The 24,231-nt window shown below is 43.1% G+C and overlaps 2 protein-coding genes across 4 annotated transcripts in view; both read left to right on the top strand.

The window, feature by feature from the left end:
- Positions 1-266: 266 nt before the first annotated feature.
- MRPS17 (mitochondrial ribosomal protein S17) lies at positions 267-3,706 on the top strand. Of its 3 annotated transcripts, none has more exons than XM_027614075.2 (3): positions 267-412; positions 943-1,082; positions 3,275-3,706. In XM_027614075.2, the coding sequence occupies exons 2-3, from the start codon at positions 960-962 to the stop codon at positions 3,542-3,544; spliced, it is 393 nt and encodes a 130-aa protein (XP_027469876.1). In that variant the 5' UTR covers positions 267-412; positions 943-959; the 3' UTR covers positions 3,545-3,706. The 3 variants fall into 3 exon arrangements, with proteins under 3 accessions (XP_027469876.1, XP_027469877.1, XP_027469878.1); XM_027614076.2 differs by having other exon boundaries at positions 307-712; XM_027614077.2 differs by having other exon boundaries at positions 317-432.
- Positions 3,707-6,843: 3,137 nt separating this feature from the next.
- Positions 6,844-24,231, top strand: part of NIPSNAP2 (nipsnap homolog 2) — a 31,680-nt gene continuing 14,292 nt past the window's right edge. The window contains exons 1-7 of the mRNA XM_027614095.2: positions 6,844-7,027; positions 17,768-17,907; positions 17,990-18,035; positions 21,248-21,342; positions 21,678-21,748; positions 22,561-22,701; positions 23,818-23,849. Of these exons, the coding sequence (XP_027469896.1) occupies positions 6,936-7,027; positions 17,768-17,907; positions 17,990-18,035; positions 21,248-21,342; positions 21,678-21,748; positions 22,561-22,701; positions 23,818-23,849 (617 nt within the window). The 5' untranslated portion in view covers positions 6,844-6,935. The remainder of the gene's footprint in view (positions 7,028-17,767; positions 17,908-17,989; positions 18,036-21,247; positions 21,343-21,677; positions 21,749-22,560; positions 22,702-23,817; positions 23,850-24,231) is intronic.

Genomic DNA, 24,231 nt, shown 5'->3' on the forward strand with positions numbered 1-24,231 from the left:
CCAAGCCTCGGAGCTCGGCGGAAGAAAAGGAAACCGAATGGAATAGTTAAATGAAAGGCCGGAATCCTCCACGCTGCAGTGGCTCCGCGCGTGGAGAAAGGGCAAGGACAAGTCCCCCGTTTACCCTCGGTCCGCGGTTCCCTTTAAGGGGGAGTGGGCGGAGTCATGCCTTTACCTACCCACCCACCCAACCCCACCCCCGCCCATGGCTTGATGGGACACGCGGCCAATGAGAGGAGCCGTCCTGGGCGGAGCGCCTTGTAAGGACGTGACGTCGCCACGCTCCGGCCGCCCATCCGGACTGCACGCGCCGGGAAAACAGAGGCGGAAGGCGAGCGCGGGTCGAGCCCTGCAGTTGCGGAGGTGAATTCGGAAGAGCGAGACGACACCCCCGTGAGAACCTGGAGGCGAGGCGAGTGGCCTGATCCCAGGGTAGTGCGGGGCGGGAGAGTCAGTGATCCCATTCTACCCCAGGTCCGGCCGGATGGACTCAGCATTGACTGATAAAGAAAGCAGTCCCAAGTGAAGATGTCCTCCAGTGAGGAGGACTCCCCCGGCCGTTCCGCCTAGGCCGTGAGCACGCGAGTAGCGGGGCTGGAGCCTTCAGGGACAGGCTCGCCCAGCGGAAGGAAAGAAGTAAGGGACACCAGTAAAGACCCACGTTTATTAGCGCTATTGAGCGCCTTCTAGGTTAAACCCTCAAAGCACTCCTGTGAGTAGATCCTGTTCTTATTCCCGTTTTGCACAGGGGGAAATAGAGGCTTAGATTAAAATGACAACTCTGTAAACAGTATGAAGGTGAAAGGTTGGGTTAGGGGAAATAGTGAAACGTGTAAGCATCTCTAAAGTGATTCCGGAAGGCCAACAAAAAGTGTTTCTGAACTTCAGCAGGTCTAGTAACAAAATTCAGCAGCATATTATACTTTGAAATTTGTTTTTCAGGTGACCAAAGCCACATAATGTCAGTAGTTCGTTCATCCGTCCATGCCAAATGGATTGTGGGAAAGGTGATTGGAACAGCAATGCAAAAAACAGCTAAAGTGAGAGTGACCAGGCTTGTTTTGGATCCCTATTTATTAAAGGTGAGGAGTGTCCCTTTTTCAGATGGCATTGATAAATCACAGCATATTATGGGTTCTAAGCAGAGAAACAGTTCCCTGTCAGTACAGATGCACTGAGCATCTGCTGTGAAGCAGACACTGCGCTGATCTGTGGGTATAACAAAGTGAATTGATCATGGTTCATTCTCAAATTCTGGGGACACATAGAGTTAATTTCAACTCAGTCTGATAACTGCTATAGTCATTCTATGTGCAAAGTACTGGGAGCAGTGAGCAGGATACCTGTTTCTTCCCACGTGGCTGAAGGAGAGCATCCTCAGTTAAGACACATTTGGGCTGAATCTCAGAAAGGCTTTTATCCAAAGGACGGGTTTAGGGGAGTCATTCTGGCCATGATGAGTTGTTTATGGAAGCTCTTTTAGCCATTAAAGGGCATGACACTGTGCAGGAACAAGTGGTTTGGCAAGGTCGAGCCCAGAGCTTGACCCTAAGTAGGCATTGACTGTTGCTGAGTGAATGCAAGAACACGGGGAGCTGGAGTGAGAGTGGTCTTGGATGTGGTATTTTTGGATTTCATCCTATAAGCAAATGAAGACAGACTTGGAGACATAGGATGAGAACTGGAGGTAAGGAAGTGGGTTAGAAGGCTATTGCAGAAATCTAGAACTGGATATAAGGACCTGAATAGTCCTTGGAGCAATGGGAATGGAGTGGGAAAAGTAGATTTCAGAAAGAAGAGTCAGAGTCCTTGATTTGTTAGATGTGCAAGGAAGGAAGAGGAAAGTGCCAGGGATGGCTCTGCGTTCCAGGTTGGGCACACAGGAAGGTAGAAATGCTCTTTGCTATCTAGGATCAAAAACACAGGAGCAGAGGTGACAGGGTTTTTTGGGTTTTTTTGTTTGTTTTTTTAAAGATTTTATTTATTTTTGAGAGAGGGGGAGCCCAAGCAGGGGGAGGGGCAGAGAAAAGCAGGCTCCCCACTGAGCAGGGAGCCCAAAGCGGGACTCAGTCCGGATCATGACCTGAGTCAAAAGCAGACACTTAACCGACTGAGCCACCCAGGCGCCCCCAGAGGTGACAGAGTTGAGGGAAGGGGGCATCAGGTGCGTTAAGGAGCAAAATAAAGTGGTCTTATTGGGGAGGGTATATGCTATGGTGAGCGCTGTGAATTGTGCAAGACTTGAATCACAGATCTGTACCTCTGAAACAAATAATGCAATATATGTTAAGAAAAAAAAAAAAAAACGGGAAGAATGAAGGGGAGTAAATCGGAGGGGGAGATGAACCATGAGAGACGATGGACTCTGAAAAACAAACTGAGGATTCTAGAGGGGAGGGGGGTGGGGGGATGGGTTAGCCTGGTGATGGGTATTGAGGAGGGCACATTCTGCGTGGAGCACTGGGTGTTATGCACAAACAATGAATCATGGAACACTGCATCAAAAACTAATGATGTAATGTATGGTGTACATACATTGTATGTATGATGTAACAATAAAAATTTAAAGTATAAATAATAAAAAAATTAAGTGGTCTTTTATTAACAACACAGGAGCAAGCTGAAGAGTGACAGCATGATCATTGGCCTGAGAGTCAGAAGACCTTAGCTTGAATATTGACTGTTGTTTCCTAGCTGCGCCCATTACCTTACTCCAGAGCCTGTTTTCTCATATGTAGAATGAGAATACCTTCTGTAGCAAGGTTGTTTATGACCATCTGTGGCTTGTTTGCAGTACTTCGAGCCACCCATGGAGCTAAGTGTTTTATGTATATTACAACATTTGATTTTCTGGTTAACTTTAGAGATGCAGATATTGGAGCCTCATTTTACATTAGGGAAAAAAAAACTGCGCTTGGAATGATGGAAGTGACTTGTTCCAAATCATACAACTAGAAATGAAAGTAGCATGTTTATAGGCTGGAGAGAAGGCTCCACTAGGAAGGAAGAGTTTAAATAAGGGTAAAGAAGGATGATGACTGATAGACAAGGATACTGAAGGTAATAGGCTGGAGAGCTCAGGGACATGATCCACTCTAGAATATACTGTTTTCCAGAAATTAAGCAGCTACTTTTTGTATTAGAAGCCTCCTAAGTATATTATCTTTTTTCCCCAAGTCCCAGCTTGTTTTCTGTGCATTACTCTTTCATATTCTATACTGTATTGTCAGATCACAGATGGGAACTACTGATTTGTTCCTCCTTCTTTCAACAGTATTTTAATAAGCGTAAAACCTACTTTGCTCATGATGCTCTTCAGCAGTGCACAGTTGGGGATATTGTGCTTCTCAAAGCTCTACCTGTTCCACGAACAAAGCATGTGAAACATGAACTGGCCGAGATCATTTTCAAAGTTGGACAAGTTATAGATCCAGTGACTGGAAAACCCTGTGCAGGAACTACCTACCTCGAAAGCCCAGTCAGCTTGGAAACCACCTGCCTAACCAAAAATCTGGAAGAACTCAATAGCTCTTCAGCACAGTGAAGGAGGATTGGAAGAAGGAGCCAAAGGGAAAGATCTATATGTTTGCTTTATGGAAAAAGGAAATTTTTCTAAGTTTCATTACAAAGTGTCCAATTTCTCTTCCAGTATTTATGGAATAGCTAAAAGTAAATGAAGTAAAGGCCTTGTTAAATGCTCATAAAAGTTTAAGGTCATGTTTTCAATTTCCTTTTCATTGAACATACTTTCCTCTTACAGTAAGCGTGCCTAGCAATCCCCTGCATTGTTTCGTAGGCTGTTTTAGAAGGTGTATTTTTTTTTTCATTCAAAGGAATCTTGAATTTATTTTAGAATCTTTATTTGAGGAGGAAAAATCTTTTGATATAAAACAGATAAGACTGCATTAAGTGAATATTTATTTTTGGTGGCATATATTCGAAATTAAATTTTTGTCTCTGATTTAACCAGTTACAAATCGAAATAATCTTTATCAGATTAAAGTCTGTATTATGAATGTTGACACATAGAAAATAAAACTTGAAAATCACTTTTCTTTTATCCTGTATGCTAGCATAGATTAGATAGGACTGAATTCATAAAATCCAATACATTGATGAAGTTTTAGAGCTTCTCACACTGTGCATTTGAGTTGGAGAGTTTCAGTTTTGTTGCTGCTTATTAATAAACTATGAACCTAGATTTTGACCTGAATACACACTGAATTACATATTTCAGTTTCCTGGCTCCTAGAAAGAGACCTGGAGCATGTTTCAACCTCAACTAGTATGTGTATTGTGTAAGCACAGGGTTTCAACAGTAACTGCAAGCACTACCCACCCACTGAAGGCTCATAATCTAGTGAGTGAGGTATGCATGGTTTCCTTCATAGCAAACAGAAGCATATGGGTGGGGAAGAAATTAGGATAACTTCCCCGGAAGAGACTCATACATAGTGCTAGACTGAATCTTAAAGGAACAGTCTCCAGGCTAGTAGATGAGGGTTGTGGAAAGGGCATTCCAGGCAGAGGGAAGAGTGTAAAATCCTGAAAGTATGAGAGAAAGGAGCATAACCAAGGGCTTCTGTAAGCTGATGAGGACTGCTGGGACATTTTGGGTTTTTTTGTTTTGTTTTGTTTTGTTTTTTTGCTGGGACATTTTGAACACGAGTGGAGCTCAGGTAAAGAAATAGGCGGAGGGCAACCCTGTCAGGACACCTCTCACTCCTGAGAGCTTTTTCTGTATCCTTGCTTAATAAACTTCTATCGTGTAAAAAAAAAAAAAAAAAAAGTGGAAATTACACTTAAGTGGTTGTGGGTTGTTTGACATTTTTAAAGAGAATGACATAATTAGATTCACTCTCCTATAAAAGTAAGAGCATCATGTGGAGAATGGGACTGGAAGGGGAAAGATTAGAAGGAAGGAGACAGACTTATTCAAAGACTGGTCCTAAGACCTAAACTGAGCTGGATAAGGAAAGGGGAAAAGGGGTTGGATAGATGATGTTCCAACAAGCAAAAGGGTGTCCAGGTCTCCCACGGGTGAAGCTATATGGAACCCGTTATCCTGGAAGAGACAGGACACCTATACAAGCCATCTCAAAAACCTCAAATATTTAAAATGTTTACATACACTCTATTTTTTGTCTTAAGATACCTTTCTGAATAATCTTGGTGTGAAAATTATGCTCCAGGAATATGCCCAATATTTCTCCTATGGCACTGAGTAACCTAAGCTATACACCTGTGAAATAAGAGTACCTCGCCCAGTAAAAAGCGTTGGGTTAATGGAACTCCGCAGCAAGAGGACAGTGGAGAAAAAAATGCAGAATAAGCGGCCTAATACTAAATAGCACAAAAGCACGGGCAACCCAAGAAATATTTACCAGGTTTACATCTCGAAAATACATTTGAAAGCATTTGTCTCTTGATAAATAACTGAGAAGTTGGGAAACTATGTGAAAAAGTCACAAGGGTACAGTGACACTGGCTTGAAGAGGCTTGCCTTCTGCAGAGGAGGATTCGGACATGTCCTTTCTGCCCTCCCTGAGGAAAGCTCACTTCAGCCTCCCTTTGGGCCTCTCCAGTTTCTTCACAGGCTCACCGAGCATTGGCCAGTTGAGTTCAGGAACCTGCTCAGCCACACAGCCTCTGGCCTCCTGGCCTGCGTCCCTTGGTCTTCTTTTCACTGGCCTCCAAGAAATCTTGTTGCCATTCCTCCGTCCACAGGACCCCATTGTGTCCTCCCTGGTGGCTCCTTGATATATTAACATGTTCAAATATTCCCCCGGTCAGAAAACTGCACCCTTTAAGCTCCAATGCTTCCTTTGCCTCCAAGAAGCGCAGTTCCTGTCCCCACCCGTCTTATGCAGAGACCGGCCTGGGTAACAGAGACCTCCCAGCTACCCAGTCCCGAGGGCATTTTCCTCTTGGCCTCGGCAGACTCTTGCACTGTCCTTCAAATGCTCCCCTTGCTGGCTGGGGCCTCTACTCTTCCCTGTGCCTCCCCCTTCTCTCACTGTCTAGCTCCCTTTCTGCCTACCTCCTCTTGGTTGCAGTTTTCAAGGTTACACCTGTGGCTCCTTTGTCTTACCCAGGATACATCGCCCATCCTGACCCAGGCCTTTAAGTTGTTTTCTTGGCCGAGATGTCCTCCCTTCCACCGGTCAGCTCCTCTTCCCTTGGGACTGCGCTGTTGTGCCAGCAACTCGGACTCTATCCTCTGCTTCACAGCCACCGCCACTTACTCGATCTCCCGTCTTTGGGTTCGCCACTTACTCGATCTCCGGTCTGAAGAGGTTCCCGTCCCGGGAACCTCTTCATTTCAACACTTGACACGCTCCGCCAATCGTCATTTCACATCCAGCCACACTAGACTGGACCGGCTTGACGGTGGAGACCCGACCAGCGCCCGCCAGTGTTGAAATGAAACGGGAACAATGTAGTCCCGAGACCACGAGATAACTTGAGTATGTTTTCAACCAGAATGTTTTTATTAAAGCGTTGTTTGGATCTGGTTTTGGTTTGAAAAGGCAATATATTTACATGGTACAAAGTTCAAAAGGTATTGGGGGAGAAGCCTGGATTTAACACAGTGTTACTCTTTTCTTGTACAGTAAAGCCTTGCTCGCGTTCCTCTTGCGCACCCTGTTCAGGACACCCAGCTCCTCTCGCAGGGGATTACTGTCTCCTAGTGCAGTCCTCTCCCGCGTGGCGCGCCCTCCTCACAGCTGCGGGCCTCCCCGCGCGGGGACCGTGCGCCCTACTCCCCCGGGCGGCGGGGCCGGCGCTGCAGCGGTCGCGCGCCCCGCCCCGCCCCGCCCCGCCCCGCCCCGCCCCAGCCTCGGCGGGCCCGGCCGGGGGAGGGGTCGCGGCGGCGGCGGCGGCGGCGGCGTCAGCGGCGGCCGGGGTGGTGGGAGCCCAGGCACCAGAGCAAGATGGCGGCGCGAGTACTGCACGCCCGCGGAGCGGCCTCGGCTGGCGGTGTCCTGCGGCGGGCCGCCCCCTGCAGCCTCCAGCCCGCGCTCCGGTGAGCAGCGCCGCCCTTTCCGGGAGCGGCCGGGGAGTGGCCGCCGCGGGGCGGAGGGCGCGGGGTCCCCCGGCGCGGGTCTCCGCCCCGGCCCGGCAGCGCTCCCTCGGGCAGGGCCGCCGGGGCTGCGGGGCGGCGGGTCCGAGGCCGCGGTCGGCCCGGCCGGGGCGGGCGGGAGCCTCGGCAGAGTCGGAGCGCGTTCCCGGCTTGCCGGGCTCAAGGTCACGACGGGGACGGCGCTCGGTGCCAAGGCCACGTCCGCGGGCCGTGCGGGCCCGGCCTGCGGGACCTTGACCCGGCGCCACCCGAGCGGTGGCCGAGGGCGCGCGCGCGGCTGGGGCCCCAGGCCCTGGCCTCGGCCTCCGGCTTCTCGCGGGCGCCCGGAGAAGGCTGTGCGTCCGCGCAAATACTCGATGTCTGCATCTGCAAATGGCAGTAGAGATACTACTTAACCTCTAAGGTGGTGAGGAAGAAATAAAATAACTCATCCGGGGTGAGCCCTCAGGGAAGCGCAGGGGAGTAGTGGGGAAGTCTCAGCACTACGAACAGTCTGACTTGCGTTGAAAAGTAGGTAACGGATCAAGAAGTATTTACAAGTTATCAACACTAAGTAGGCGTTGGGCTCAAGTTTAAACTTCTTCAAAACGCATTGGATTGAATATTCGGTTTAATTCATCCCTTTGACATCCATTCTTGTTTTCCATGTTCAAAAACCAACCTCATACTGACTTACACGTAGATTTGGCTTTCTTGTTTTCTTTACATTGGATAATTTAAACGTTATCTGTTTGTGGTTAAATAACGAGCCTCTAGAAAATTCACTTGTCACTTAACGAAAGAGTAAAGGGACTGCCTGTTTGTTAAATTCTTTACTATGAGCCAGAGAGTTTATTTAATCTAATCCTAGAAGCAGTCTTAAGTAACAGGATCTGCATTTTACAAACGAGATGGAACCTCAAAGAGGGTGAGACATCTAGCTAGAAAAGACATTTGAACTCAAGTTTATCAGTCCCAGCACCTTTCCTAGGACTGATGCCCAACTTGTATTTCCAAATTTGATGTGTATGTTTCCAAGTTGATTAACAAATCAACCTCCTTTTATTTTTATTCTGTTATTGAGCATCTACTGTGTCTTGTTTTTTTTCCCACACAGGTGATAAGAAACTGAAATTCATATTCTTTCCAAAGAGACAGCTGAGGCTGAAGGTGTTCACCCAACATATTCACCTAAAGTGCTCAAAGTCACAAAGCTAGTAAATTGGAGATTTGGACCAGGGTCTGCCCAGTACCCCCACTTCCTGCTGGGGCCAAATGCTCTTGAAACTGAAGCCCAACCTGTTGGCTCTTGGGATTACTCTCTCAGGCCCCCTGTATCTTTTGACTGCCTCAACTGTAGGAGTTTTTTGGGACTCAGTCTAGACCCAATTAATTCACTGATTCTACACATTTTGAATGTATACGATGTCTTTGAAGTCTTGTGGAACTCAGCATAATAGCCGTGGTCACTATCCCCAGGAAGCCATGGCAGACATAAAAATTCATATAGACTTAAAGATTGAGGTAGGTGGTATGAGAGAAGATCAGGGAACCTACCCCGTGAGATCATGGAAGGCCTCTCCAAGAAGGTGCCATTAAGCTGAGACCTGAAGGGTCAGTGTGCAGGAAAGCCCTGACTGGGAAGGAATAAGGCATACCAGGAATCTCCAGAAAAGCCTAGGAAGATGGAACATAGGAGTGAAGGGAAGACGGGCCAGGTGGCAGGAAGCACGAGCCCCATGATTCCAGGCCTTACAAGCCATTTTAGAGAGTTTGGATTTTATACTGAGAGCCGTGGAAGACATCCTTAAGGGTATACATTCTAGTGTGACATGATCTGATCTATGTCTTTAATTATCAGTCTGATTTTGGAAAGGAGACAGAATCAAGGGTAATAGCCAACTGGGCAGATGCTGGTGCCACTTACTGAAAGTCACTGGTTCCACAGGCATATGAGTGCCCACCATGTGCCAGGCGCTGTTGGGAAATATCAATGAATAAAGTTGTTGCCATCTGGGAGCTTGCTCGTAACTCAGAGGAGGAAGAACAGATACAGGGTGGGGAGAGGGGAATCCAGAGCACTTTTGAACCTGGTAAAATTTGAGATGGCTGTGAGCTATTCAGATGGAAAGGCATTTGGCCTGTTTGATCTATTTGACCCTCAAAGGAGATGTCTGGACTACAGGTTACATTTGGGAGTTGTTGGTATATAGAAATGCCAGATGTTGATAGATCCGTGGGTTTCATTATACTGTTTTGCATTTAATTGAAATTTTTCTTAGTAAAACATTTTTAAAAACCATAGGAATGGAGAAGATTGCTTGACGAGTGTGGATAGAGAAGGGGCTAAGAAACAGGCCCTGGGGTGTGTCAGCATTCACAGGCTAGCCAAATTATGGAAAGAACCCAAATGTCCATCAACTGATGAATGGATAAAGAAGATGGATGGATGATAGATAGATAGATAGATACACATACACAGTGGAATATTACTTAGGCTTCAAAAAGAATAAAATCTTGCCATTTGCAACAATATGGATAGAAGTAGAGGGTGTTATGCTAAGCAAATTAAGTCAGAGAAAGATACATAATTTCACTCGTATGTGGAATTTAAGACACACAACAGATGAACATAGGGGAAGGGAAGGAAAAATAAAGTGAGATAACAGAGGCAAACCATAAGAGAATCAAATACAGAGAACAAACAGGGCTGGGGGGTGGGCTAGATGGATGATGGACATTTAGGGGGGCACTTGTTGGGATGAGCACTGGGTGTTATATGTAAGTGATGAGTCAATAAATTCTGTTCCTGAAACCAATACTACACTGTATGTTAACTAGCTTGAATTTGAATTTAAAAAGAAAGAAGGAAGGAAGGCACATTCATTCATTCACAGGCTAGCTGTAGGAAGGAGAGGCAGCAAGGGAGACTGAGAAAGAGGAGCCAGCGAGGTCACTGTTTGTGGCAGTGCCCAAGGGGAGATATTTCAAGGAGGTGATGGTCAACTGTGCCAAATGCTGCTAAAAAGTTAGGATGACAGAAAACTGGATTTGCCAGCAGGAGTCTGAGTGACCTTGTAAGAGGGATTTCGGAGGGGAAGGAGGACGCCTTCCCAGGAGACTTACTTGCCAGCACCTCTTAGCTCTGCTCAGTGCCAGGCCTGGAGTTCCCTTTGCTTAGTGGACATTGTCTAGTGTCCTACTGGTCCTTGAGATGCTTTTGTACCCAGAATTTAACTCATCTTCCTCCTACAGAACCTGCTTGTTCCTCCCGGGTTCTCTCCCCAGTAATGGTACATCTTCCATTTAGTGGCCCCAAACCCACCCCGTCTTGCTCTCTCCCAGCTAGCCAGCTGCCAGATCTGTCAGTTCTACCTCCAGCAGGTCTTGACTCTATCTTCTCTCTCACCATTCCCCTACCTCAACTCTTGGCAACACTTGTCTGGAGTCCTATGAAGAGTAAGGACTTGAACCTGTTGGTGAAGGGGACAACTAAAGAATTCCGAAAAAGAATTTTTTCCTATTAGAAAGATCTCTATGACATGAACTTGGACTGGATGCTAATCCCATTTCTTTCCCATCCCACCCCACCCTACCCTTGCCAAGAAAAACTATAAAAGACATTTTGGGAACAACTGGGGACAGTTTTTGGTGTCTTTTTTTTTTTTTAAGATTTTCTTTATTTGACAGAGGGGGAGTGAGAGCACAAGCAGGGGGAGCGGCAGGCAGAGGGAGAGGGAGAAGCAGGCTCCCCGCTCAGCAGGCTCGATCCCAGGGCCCCAGGATCACGACCTGAGCGAAAGGCAGACGCTTAACCAGCTGAGCCACCCAGGCGCCCCTGGGGACAGTTTAATATATGAAATGGATATTAGATAGAATTATTTTCCTCAGATGTGAAAATCATATCATGGTTTTCTCTCTGTTCTTAGGAGGTGCATCCTGAAGCATTTACGGATAAAGTATAGTGTCTATGCTCTGCCTTCAAACGGTTTGGTAAAAAGAAAAAAGCAAATATATATAGAAAGACTTAAAATGATAAAATGTTCATCATTTTTTCACCTACATGCAGGGTATAGAGGTCTTCATTATACTGTTCCTTCATCTCTTTGCAGTTTTTCTTTTATTTAAAGATTTTATTTATTTGAGAGAGTGTGAGGCACACAAGATTTGGAGAGGGACAGAGAGAGAAGCAGGCTTCCCGCGGAGCAGGGAGCCCGATGCGGGGCTCGATCCCAGGACCCTGGGATCCTGACCTGAGCCGAAGGCAGACACCTAACGACTGAGCCACCCAGGTGCTCCTCTGTGTAGTTTTCAAAAATGAAAAGTTAGGAGATAGCTCTCTGTAGCAGCAGTGTGGAAGACAGGTTTATTGGGGTGGCAGGGGGTTTGGTGGTGAGGAGGGGAGTCACCTAGTGACTACTTTCATGCAAGACTCTTCTTTGGATCAGGCCCTTCAGCCTCCTCTGTCCCCCTCATGTCCTGCTATATTCACATACTCTTGGCTTTGGCAGGTTTGGTTCTGCTTCCTCTCTTGGGCGTCTACCTGACAAGTGTTCCTCATCTTTCAAGTCTTCAGTTCAACAAGTGCTTCTTCAGAGAATTGGTTCATGTCTCCCCCCAGGCCAACTTAGACTCCATTTCCTCTGCCCCCACCGATGTCACAACCACTACCGTATGTGTCCATCGAGGACTTACCTCCCGTTGGGCTGTGATCATGGTTGTCCATCCGCTCTCACCAGCAGACAGCTCTGTGAAGTCAGGGCCGGGTGCACTCATCTTTATAGCCTCAGCCTGGGCCAGTGCTTGGCAGGTGCGATGCGCAATCAGTAGGTATTTGGTGCTCAAATGAATGAAATCCATTTTACCACTGCAGCCTCATCCTTTGGTCTCAGTGCTAAATGTATTTCCCATCTGTGGTTTGCTCCAACTAAATCACAACACTGTCTAGACACCTAGTCAGGGCCCATGTCTTCTGCATTTCACCTCAGGAATATCTTTTGAAGGTATTCCTTCCCTTTCATTCCTACCACCATAATCGTAACCCAAAGTCTTGGGTTACGGGGCTTGGGTCCATTCGTCCATCCAGTGAGTACTGAATGCGTCAGCCAGCAGGAAGCCCAGGAACCGTGCTCCCTGCCTTTGTTGTTGTCCACCCACCACACCGCTGCCAGGCTGCTTTTCACAAACTTGCTAGCATTGCACCACATACAGGATACAAATGGGCATGGTACGCAAGAGCCCAACCCCTCTGCCCCCTTGCCTTCCCGTTCTTTCTCTCACCGTCCTCCCACACCCTGTTCTCCTGCCTTACTGAACTCTTTGCTGCTCCAGAAATATTCCATACGGTTTCACGACTCCATGCCCCTGGACATGTTGTTCCTTTCGACTGGGATTATCGCCTGCCTTGTCCACCAGTCTGTGTTGTCTTCCAAGACAGAGCCAGAATGTCAGCTGCAGTGCCTCTCCTCACAGGCCAAGCCAATGGTTCGTTCCCTTGACCTGCCACAGTGTGCGTGTGTGCGCGCACGCGCGCGCGCGTGTGTGTGTGTGTGTGTGTGTGTGTGTGTAAGTCTATAGTATCTGAGACCACTCGATGTTTACTGTGTTTTTCCTATGAGACTGAATAGGCGAAGCATCTGGTTCACCTTTATATCCACAGAGCCTGGCACATAGTGCTTATTTTTTTTTTTTAAGATTATTTATTTTAGAGAGAAAGCATGCAGTGGGGAGAGGGAGACAGAGTCTCAAGCAGACTGTGCTCTGATTGGAGCCCACCGCGGGGCTCCGTCTCACCTGAGATCATGACCTGAGCCAAAACCAAGAGTCGGACACTTAACCCCCTGCACCACCCAGGCACTCCATGGCACATAATGCTTATTCTATTTAAAGTCTAATATTCTGTGGGGTGCCTGGCTGGCTCAGTTGGTAGAGCATGCAACTCTTGATCTCTCCAGCCCCCACGTTGGGTGTAGAGATTACTTAAAAATAAAATCTTGGGGAAAACACAATAAAAATAAAGTCAAATATTTTGTAGACTGTACTGCCCCCCACCCCACCCTCTGTAAAGTGCCACGCAGCATATGTATAATGTTATAAAGACTGCTGATTGTGCTGTTTGTCACTCAAAAAAGAACCCCCGCCCGGATCTTATCACCCTGACAGCTGTTGGCATAGCTGCTTCTGCTGTCTTCTGTGATTCGGCTTGGACAGCTAGGTGGACTGGGCACATTAGTCAGCTCTGGTCACCTGACACTGAAAAGATTTCAGCTGTACTGGGGATTGAATGAGATGACATAGACATGCTACCTAATTCAGTGCGTAACAGGAAGTATGTATTTATTAATTTGTAATCCCCTAAAATTGCAAAGGAGGAAAAAAAAATACCTTGGGATCTTTTCCCTTCCAAATTTAGTTTGCCAAGATACCTATATGCCTTTCCTGTAAAGGACTCTCTAAATGTGCACTTTTATAGCTAATTTTAAGTATAATAATAATGTGTGTATATGGAAAATTTGTCAAATAGTCCAGAAGGCTATACAGTGAAAAGGAAAAACTCTACTCCCACCCCAAGCCCAGTCACATTCCCCAGATATCACTACTATTAACAGTTTACTTCGTGTATTTATGGCACAGTTCTGTACCTGCTTTTTCCACATAATTTATTTTCAGAAATATCAACATATCAGTGCATGTAGATCTACTTCATTCTTTTTAATGGTTGAATTCTATTCCAATTTTGGATATTCCAAATTTATTTGACCAGTCCCTGTTAATGGATATCTAAATTGCCTATACCAGGAAAAAACTGGAAACAAAGTGCTAATAAAGGTTCTGTTTATAAAGTATTAAATGTAGAAATTAAATATCTGTATGTACACATGATGCATGTCTACGCATTTCTGGAATTAAAAACTGTTAGTAGTGGTTGCTTTCGTGAATATTTGTTACTTTAAATGAAATTCCCTAATGCTGATATTTTTAGAAACTTTCATTGTACCCCTTTCTTAATTCATAATAGTTATTCCTAAGCTCTTACAATTTATTTAACCACCCCCCAAATTTTGAAACACAGTTTCTGTCTAGTGAACTTAAAATCTAAAATAAAAAACAGGAATTATATAGTCTTATTAAAAAATGTTAAAACTTTCTACTTTGTATATCACTAATTTTATATACTTGCCATTGTGCTTCATGATATTATTAAGCAAATATCCCAAAACGTGATATGTTTAAAACACTTAAACAAATTGGCAAAATGTTTTTATTGACATAAATTTTACTGTGGTCATTTGGAGAATTGCCGCCTTCAGAATTTATTTATATAATCAGAATAAATTGAAAACAGAAACAAACACTATATGGTTTTGGGTTTTGCTAAAAGGCTAATTTATGTATAATTTATTCTTTTAATTTTAAAAGTTTGTTTTTATTGAAAAAGTTTTAAAAACTTAATTTTTTAAACTTTTACCATATGTCAGGTGCTGTCCTAAGTGCTTTAAGCGATTTTACTATGGGGCTAACTATGTCCTTAAAAAATACAAAAGAGGGGCACCTGGGTGGCTCAGTCGTTAAGCGTCTGCCTTCCGCTCAAGTCATGATGGCAGGGTCCTGGGATTGAGCCCTGCATTGGGCTCCTTGCTCAGCGGGAAGCCTGCTTTTCTCTCTCCCACTACACCCCCCCCCCCCGCCCTGCTTGTGTTCCCTCTCTCGCTGTGTCTCTCTCCGTCAAATAAATAAATAAAATCTTAAAAAATATATATATACACACAAAAGTAAAAGCAAAGCATAAAGAATATGGTCAATGGTACTATAAGATGTAACACATATGGACATACATGGTAGCTACTTGGTGAAATAGCATAATGTATAAACTTGGAAACAAGGCGCTAATAAAATTTCTTGTGCATTCAACTTTGTGCACTTGTCTAAATACTGCCTGTAAGACAAAACTCCTAGTACAATTATTGGGCTGAAAGGCTTACACAGATTTAATTTTGATGCAGATAATGCTACACTGCCCTCTAGGGAGATTTGGAATCCGACTAGCAAGTGAATGGAACTTAAACATGCACTTAAAAGTTCATAGTTAAAGTGTAGTTTGTTATATATATATATAGTTCAGTCAAATTTATCCTCGCTTTCTAACAGTTTGTATGGTAGAAATTATAAAATGAAAATGAGAAAATGGTGTGTCGGGGGCACCTGGGTGGCTCAGTCGTTAAGCGTCTGCCTTCTGCTCAGGTCATGATCCTGGGGTCCTGGGATTGAGCCCCGCATCAGGCTCCCTGCTCCGCGGGGAAGCCTGCTTCTCCCTCTCCCACTCCCCCTGCTCGTGTTCCCTCTCTCGCTGTCTCTTTCTCTCTCTGTCGAATAAATAAATAAAATCTTAAAAAAAAAAGTGTGTCAATGAAATTTATATTCTTAAATTTGGTGTATATATATATTTATTTGAGAGAGAGAGCCAGAGAGAGAGAGCGCAAGCAGAGGGAGCAGCAGAAGGAGAGAGAGAAGCAGCTGTCCACCGAGCAGGGAGCCCAATGCGGGGCTCGATCCCAGGACCCCGAGATCATGACTTGAACCAAAGGCAGACGCTTAACCAACTGAGCCACCCAGGCGCCCCGATATAATTTTTTTAAAGAAAGAATTTATTTCTTTTTCCCTGTATATTTTCACACTTATTTGTTGTGCTAGAGTATACATAACATAAAACTTGCCATTTTAATCATATTTGTGTACAGTTCAGTAGTAACATTAAGTAAATTCACACTGTTCCGCAACTGTTACCACCATCTATCTCCAGAACTTTTTCATCTTCCCAAACTCTGTGCCAGGTAAAAAATAACTCCCCGTTCTCCTCTCGCCTTATCTTCTAGCGACCACTATACTACTTTCTTTCTCTGTGAACCTGACTACTCTAGGTTACCGTATATATTTTTTCTGTATCAGAAATTGTTTTGGAGGAGGGAAAAACATAGCAGAAATGGCAAAGATAAATATGTACTCTCTGTGAAAAGATGTTCAAACTCACTTATCATCACGGAAATGCAAATCAAAACCACAATGAGATATCACCTTACACCTGTCAAAATGTCTAGCATCAAAAAGATAAGCAATAACAAGTGTTGGCAAGGATGTGGAGAAAAGGGAACCCTCATGCGCTGATGGTGGGAATGTAAATTGGTTCCGCCATTGTGAAAAACAATATGGAGGGTCCTCAAAAAATTAAAAATAGAAATGCCAAGGGGAGTAGGAGGTTTAAGGCTTGCAGTTATGGAATGAATACATCACAAGGATGAAGGGTACAGCATAAGGAACATAGGGAAAAAGAAAATTACCATACAATCTAGTAATTCCGCTACTGGGTATTTAACCAAAGAAAATGAAAACACTAATTTAAAAAGATACATGCACCCATATGTTTATTGCAGCATTATTTACCATAGCCAAGATAGGGAAGCAACCCAAATGTTTATCAATAGATGAATGAATAAAGAAGATGTGGTATGTATAGATATACATATGTATACACAATGGAATGTTATCCAGCCACAAGAAAAGAATGAGATCATGTGACAACATGGTGGAACTGAAGGGTATTGTGCTAAGTAAAATAAGTCAGAGAAAGACAAATACCATACAATTTCACTTATATGTGGAATCTGAAAAACATAACAAATGAACAAAGAAATAAACTCTTAACTATAGAGAACAAACTGGTAATTACCAAAGAGGACGTGGGTGGAAGGGGGGATGGGCAAAATAGGTGAAAGGAATTAAGAGGTACAAACTTCCAGGGGCACCTGAGTGGCTCAGTTGGTTAAGCGTCCGATTTTGGTTCAAGTCATGATCTCAGGGTCATGAGATCAAGCCCCATGTCGGGCTCTGCACTCAGCACACAGCCTGCTTGGGATTCTCTCTCCCTTTGCCCCCTCCCCACACTCAGTCTCTCTCTCAAATAAATGAATAAAATCTTTAAAAAAGAGGTACAAACTTTCAGTTATAAAATAAGTCACAGGGATGAAAACTACAACATGGGGAATATAGTCAATAATATTGTAGTAGTGCTGAATGATGACAGATGGTAACTGCACTTATATAGCTTAATGTATAGAATTGTTGAATCAATATGTTGTATGCCTAAAACTCGTATGCCTGAAACTCATGCCAACTATACTTATAACTTAAAAAAAAAAAAAAAAAAACTCTCTTAGGAGAACCACAGGTTACATCTCTTACACTTTACTCCTGCTGTTCAGATTGCATGCTATCATAATGGAGAGTGGACACTTTGTGGTATCCCAGGTTCTGTAACAGTGCCTAGAACAGGTGCTCAAGGTATGTTTGCTGAGTGGATTGATTTTATGAAAACAATGTACTGTGTGACATTATCTAAAGATGCTGAAATCTTGGGCGCCTGGGTGGCTCAGTTGGTTAAGCGACTGCCTTCGGCTCAGGTCATGGTCCCAGGCTCCTGGGATTGAGTCCTGCATCGGGCTCCCTGCTCAGCAGGGAGTCTGCTTCTCCCTCTGACCCTGCCCCCTCTCATGCTCTATCTCATTCTCTCTCTCAAAATAAATAAATAAAATCTTTAAAAAAAAAGAATATATCTAATAAGATAGGTGTAAGATTTTTTAAAAAAAATAAAGATGCTGAAATCTTCATACTGCTCACGGGACTGAAATTTTTATATTTGTTATTCCATAGGAGATTGACGTCCTCCAATAATAGACCTCGAGAAGACAGCTGGTTAAAATCCTTATTTGTCCGGAAAGTTGATCCAAGAAAAGATGCTCACTCTAATCTCCTAGCCAAAAAGGAAACAAGCAGTCTATACAAATTGCAGTGTGAGTGATAGGTTTGCTATCTTCATAGTTGACTTTTTTCCCTTTGTTCGTAAGTTTATCGTTGAATTTTCTTTTGTTTCAGTTCACAATGTTAAACCGGAATGCCTAGAAGCATACAACAAAATTTGGTGTGTATACCAAACTATCCTTTACTTGGGGAAAATTAACAATTTGAATATGTGTTGGTTCAACTAACACTTGATAGCAGAGTGAGATCTTTGATCCCTCTTCTTGAAGCTGAATGTTCAGAGGCTCTTAAGTTGAGCTCTGTGTGGGATTGCCAAAGGCATCTTGATTTTTAGGACTCCCATGGCTAACTCATCACGTAAGCTCTCAGACATTAAAATGTTCTAGACTCTTAAGGTTGGAAGGCACCTTGTAAGTCTGTCTAGTCCATCTGCTCATCCGTGCTTGAGTCCTTTCTGCAGACCTTCCTGACTGGTGTGTTTAAGTACATTCATACATTCCATCTCTGGATAGCTTTGCGTGTTAGGAATTAGAACTCACATCCCTGTGATCTCTGTTGTTTCCAGTTTTACCTCTAAGTAAAATTGCCACATCAAAGTCCTGTATGTATTTGAATATAGCCACCATTTCTTCTCAAGTCTTCATTCACCAGGATTTAAGTCCCTTTGGCAGATTTTCATATGATAATGAGATCCATATGCTTTTACAGAATTTGTAAACTTTACGACCAAAGAGAAAAGTGTATTCGGTCTTAATTAAGCTAACAAATTATATTTTAACGATCAGTTGTGAGCAAACATCATTAAGAAGCATTTTTTTACCTTTCATATCTGCTACTTTCATGAGAAAGCAAATGATTTTGTCATCAGAATCAGCATAATTATCAGATGCAAAAATCTTGTTGTTTTATTTTGGGAGGTGATTTATGAAATATAACATTAGCATAGAGTTTCTTAATCACCTCAGCACAGTTCTCTTTATTAAAAAATGTCCTAAAACAAAGCAGATGCTTATTTCTAAATCTTTGTTCATAAAATGAAATTTCCTGTCTGTGCTAATGTTTCCCTGGATTATCTTTCCTGTCCTGTTTGTATCACTTCATCGCCTGTCTCAGATTTTCATTTCCTATCTATTCATATTTCCATTTGGATGTCTTCCTCCCCCTTCAAATTCAACGTGTAGAATCACCTGGCCCTTCCTGCTCCCACATGTGTCAGTCACCATGGTTTTATTTAACCTTTTCCTTAGTTCTTTGCATTTGGTTGCTAAGAGCTGTGCATTCCTCATTTGACTTGCATTTTGGTTCTGTTTCATTTCCTTCTCCATCTCCCTCTCCCAGCCTGTTGAGCCCCATTTCTGAGTAACCTCCTTGCTGACTGCCGTCCTGGCCTCAAGGTTGTACCCGTACGTTACCCCACACCCAGTCCGTTACGTATAAGTTTGTCAAAATGATCTCCCTGAAGTTCTCCTTTTTCCTTCATCATGTTTTTTTCTTTTCTCTGAAACTTTCAGCAGCTCTCTGTTTTCAGTGCATCAAGACTTAACTCCTGCCTGGTTTTTAGGGGCCCCAGTGATGAGGTTCTGCCCAACCCAGCCAGTTCTGGGTACAAGGACTACCTGCCTTACAGCCTTCATTCATGTAAGGAAAGCCAGGGCTTCCAAGAGCAGCTTTGGAGTCCCCAACAAAGAAGATACGACTTTGTATTGGGGAATAACCTAGGCCTCACCGTCAGGCCCCAGCCCCTTTCTGGACCCCACATGGGTCATCCGTACAGATTTTCTTCTACATTGGCTCTCATTCAGGGTTGTTTATGTCATGACAAAAAAGGAAAGCCAGGGGCGCCTGGGTGGCTCAGTTGGTTGGGCGACTGCTTTCGGCTCGGGTCGTGATCCCGGAGTCCTGGGATCGAGTCGATCGAGTCCCACATCGGGCTCCCGGCTCAGCGGGGAGCCTACTTCTCCCTCTGACCCTCTCCCCTCTCATGCTGTTTCTCTCTCTCTCTCTCTCTCTCTCTCTCTCAAATAAATAAATAAATAAAATCTTTTAAAAAAGAAAAAAAAAGCCATTTCCAATAACTTCACATAATCCATCTTTCCCCACCCCTGATTTCCATCAGTCCCATGTTATTTCTAACATAAATCTTTTTTGACCTGTACAATGATCACACCATGTGTATGGCATTTCAAAAAATACACATGGTGTGGTCATTGTTCAAGGTCATGAAAATGTACAGGTTTTCATTTAGTTAGACATAAGAGCATTCTGAGCTTTTCCCTGTTAACTGCATATACACTCAGTTCTAGTGCCCCAGCCTCTGGTGGTGATCATGAACTTAATTTTCACTCAGTGTCAGCAGATAGTTCGATCAGGTTCCATTTCTGACCCTTGATATCCTTTTGCATTTATTGTTGAATCTGTATTGTACTTTTTCATTGTAATTTTTCTATTCAAAAAGTGTGCAGGTTTTAGCTTTTATTTTGGGATGGCACAGTTCTGTCTCTTCCTTTTGCCTTGCTCTGTACACTAGAATCTGTACCATAGGAAGGTTTCCCTGGAGCCAAGCTCTGGCACGTCTGTGAAATTAATACACGGCCATGACTGTCACAGTTCTGCCGCTAGTGCTGCACAATCTCTGGTAATGAACTTGGGGGTGTGCGACATGGGACTGTATGATCCTTCTCAAGTCCCGTCAGCTGGTTGACTTGAATAGAACCTAATTTAGGCTCCATGCTGAATCTTTAATTTGGGTCCCTCTGCCATGTTGATGCCCTTGGGGACTGTTAGAGCTGGGCTGCTTCCAGACTGTGTTGGGTTCTAGCTCTGTCTTCTTCTTCCTTCCTGCAGCCAGCTTGTTCTCTGCCCCTGCCACCTCTGCCTGCTCATGCCACTTCTGTGGCCCCCTGTCTTAAACATCACTTCCTGCTCTTATTTCTTCTTCCATGCTCTTTTTCTACTCTTCCTGTTTCTCCCCTTTCCATTTTGGGAACGAGCAGAGCTTAGCTCTTAGAAACTTCACCATTCCCAGGTACTTCTTTTTTTTTTTTTTCCTGAAATAGCAAACAGTAGACCCATGTAGTTCCTGGAATCCTGGGACCTTTGGCTCTTCTTTATCCATTTTTATCACTATACTTGAGTTGTTTACTTTCTTCTAGGTAGTTGGGGTAACAGAAACCTAAGCCTCTGATAAGTGGGATATTAGAGTGCAGTAGAATTCAGCTAAAAGGTTAACTCTGCACGTATTTTTATCACAAATATTTCTGAGGTCAGTTGTCAGAAGAGAGTAGATGGCCTTTTTCCTATTGTTGATCATGTGTTGGACCTGGTATAATCTTGTCAGTTGTTTAATTAGTGTTGCTGTTTCTTCTCTTTAAGTCAAGAGGTGTTGCCAAAGATTCATGAAGATAAGCATTACCCCTGTACTTTGGTGGGGACTTGGAACACGTGGTATGGCGAGCAGGATCAAGCTGGTAGGAAGCAGAAGTCTTTGGAATAAACACTTGTTCCCTAAGCCTTTGCTGTTAACGACTTAAATAATATTCAATTTAATGCTTGTTTTTATAATCAAAGCTTTCCAAGTCTCAGTCTAGTTTTGTGGTTAAAGTAGTTTCTCCAGTAATTCAAAAACTACTTTTTTTTTGTTGTTTTAACATTTGAATCCATTATTGAAACTTTATGGTGTAACTCATATGCCAACACATGGCACATTACAATTTTGTATTAACATTATGTGTATTAGACTATTTTCAAGGTAGGAGTATCATGAAACTCTAAATGTGTGTTTTTTTTTCAAAATATATTTCAGTCCACCTCTGGAGGTATGAAGGAGGCTATCCAGCCCTCACAGAGGTCATGAGTAAACTCAAAGAAAATCAGGTAATGATTTTGAAAAATGTTTATTTATTCAGACTAATGATATAATAAATGATAGTACAGAATTAAATGACTCTTTTCTGTCCTTGTTTTTTTAACGGTAATAAACTTCTTTGTAGTAAAAGTTTTATTATTTGGATTCTTGAAGCTGTATTGAAACATAATTAACCAGTTGTAATACTATTAACATAACAATTCTTATTGTAAAAGTCAGTTGTACTTTGAAACTGCTGAGCTGGTACTTTGATGCCAGTAAATCAGCATGGTAGACACAGTCCGCCCTGGATTACCTAAACGCATATCAGCTTCGGGAACCGCCAACCACATAGTCTCTCCCTGGGGCTGACTTCCATCTCCTCCCCCTCCCTTCAGTAATAGGTGCAGGTCAGGGAAGAGAATTTTAACAGCCATATGTTATTAGGAAAGAAAACCTTTTGTGTAGATTCCCAGTCCAAATATAAGTGGCTTTTGGACCATCTGGTATTTTGTAGTCTCTATGTCACTTCTATTAAAATGTTGTCAGACACCATTAGGAGAACTTAAAAATGTAGGAAATTAAATTTGCTTACATTGTTACTAAAATAATTAGGATGGCCATGAAGTTTGTCATCTAAATCTGGACACTTTTGAGAGTGAAAGTGAGTGCTTATAGTTATTATGTTGGTTCAACAAAATGTAAACCAGGGCTGTCTCGGGCCACCTGGGACCCTTTTTTATGATAGTATTCTATTATAGGAGGAACATAAATGATACTAAAATGGGTTTATATGTAAATATTAGCAGATATCATGAGCACTTTTTTTTCCCCCTCTAAGGAATTTGTGGAATTCCGCAAGGCAAGAAGCAACATGCTTCTCTCTAGGAGGAATCAGCTGCTGTTGGAGTTCAGTTTCTGGAATGAGCCTATCCCACGGTCAGGACCTAATATATATGAACTCAGATCTTACCAGCTCCGAGTAAGTACTGAAATATGGGATAATGGCCCTCTCATTCTTCTGTGAGGAGGCGTAAGCACCCCTTAGTGCCAGCAACAAAAGTTGAGTTTACATTTTTTTTTTTTAAAGATTTTATTTATTTATTTGAGAGAGAGAATGAGAGACAGAGAGCACGAGAGGGAAGAGGGTCAGAGGGAGAAGCAGACTCCCTGCTGAGCAGGGAGCCCGATGCGGGACTCGATCCCGAGACTCCAGGATCATGACCTGAGCCGAAGGCAGTCGCTTAACCAACTGAGCCACCCAGGCGCCCTGAGTTTACATTTTGTGATGTGTGTTTGGCATAATATTTTAATCGGTTTGTTTTCTTTTCTGTCCAGTCCCTCTCTTCTTTCCTTTTTTTTTTTATCTTCTTCGCTCTCATTCCTTCTCTTCTGCTAAGCTCTTTTGTTTTTTATAATCTTCCATATAATGTTTATTATTTGACATTTTCCATGTAGCATTGCTGTTTTTAAGAGGAGAGACCTAACATGCAGGACTAGCTGTAACATGTGGCATTTGCTGTAATTGAACTAGAGCAACTAATAAATGTGAGACTGCGGAATAAATTACACGGCACTGTAAGAGTCAAAGGGAATAATATTTTGTAAGACTTTCATGTTTCCCCACTAAGTGACTACTAGAAAGAAAGCCCCAGATAGCAACATAACAACATTATTAAAAGGAGTACATTGCAGCAGTAGTTCTTAGTAGTCTAAGATTCACCATTATATGGGAAAAAATAGGGATTCAGTTAAATTGAATTTTTTAAAAACTTCACGATAAAGTCTGAATGGATACCAACAATTTAATCATAAGTTCAGTACGTCTGGAGGATGGGCCTAACTATGGTTTTGATAACCATAATTGGATGACTTACTGTAAATATTGCCTTCTTATATGAATTAGAGTAGAATATTACTCCCACTATGGGATAGAAATGAGCATGGTAAATAATATTAATTTGTTTCCTTTTTTATTTGTTACACTTCCCATTATTAAAAGTAATTTTTAAGTTAGTTTTGTCATTTGATATTTTTATACTATTTCCAAATTTCTTCACAGAAGAACTAACAAACCAAAATCCAAATCTCTTTTCAGCCAGGAACTATGATTGAATGGGGCAATTACTGGTGAGTATATTCCCAAATGATGAGTTTGCAATCTTATTAATAGATTATTTTAGGTCATAGTGTTAATTCTAGAAATAAAATCTGGGGATAAAGCTATGACTTGATACTAGACTGCTTTATTTGATGTTTCTATTATCAAATTTTTTGAACATACACAAAACTAGAGAGAATAATACTGTGGATCTCTCCACCTTCCATACCCACTACTTAGCTTCAGACATTACCAGCACATGGCCAACCTTGCTTAGGTCTAACTCTCCCAACCCAGATTATTTGAAGGTAAATCCTGAATAATATGTCATTAAATTGAATTTTTTAAGAATTTCACAATAAAATAATACGTCATTTCATCCATAAATATTTTATATATATATATGAGAGG

Source organism: Zalophus californianus, chromosome 10 (genome assembly GCF_009762305.2).
Source record: "Zalophus californianus isolate mZalCal1 chromosome 10, mZalCal1.pri.v2, whole genome shotgun sequence".
Taxonomy (NCBI): domain Eukaryota; kingdom Metazoa; phylum Chordata; class Mammalia; order Carnivora; family Otariidae; genus Zalophus; species Zalophus californianus.

Coding starts and splice junctions, on each gene's coding strand:
- MRPS17 (XM_027614075.2), top strand. CDS start 960: ATGTCAGTAGTTCGTTCATCCGTCCATGCCAAATGGATTGTGGGAAAG. Junction 1,083..3,274: donor TGGATCCCTATTTATTAAAG/GTGAGGAGTGTC, acceptor TTCTTTCAACAG/TATTTTAATAAGCGTAAAAC.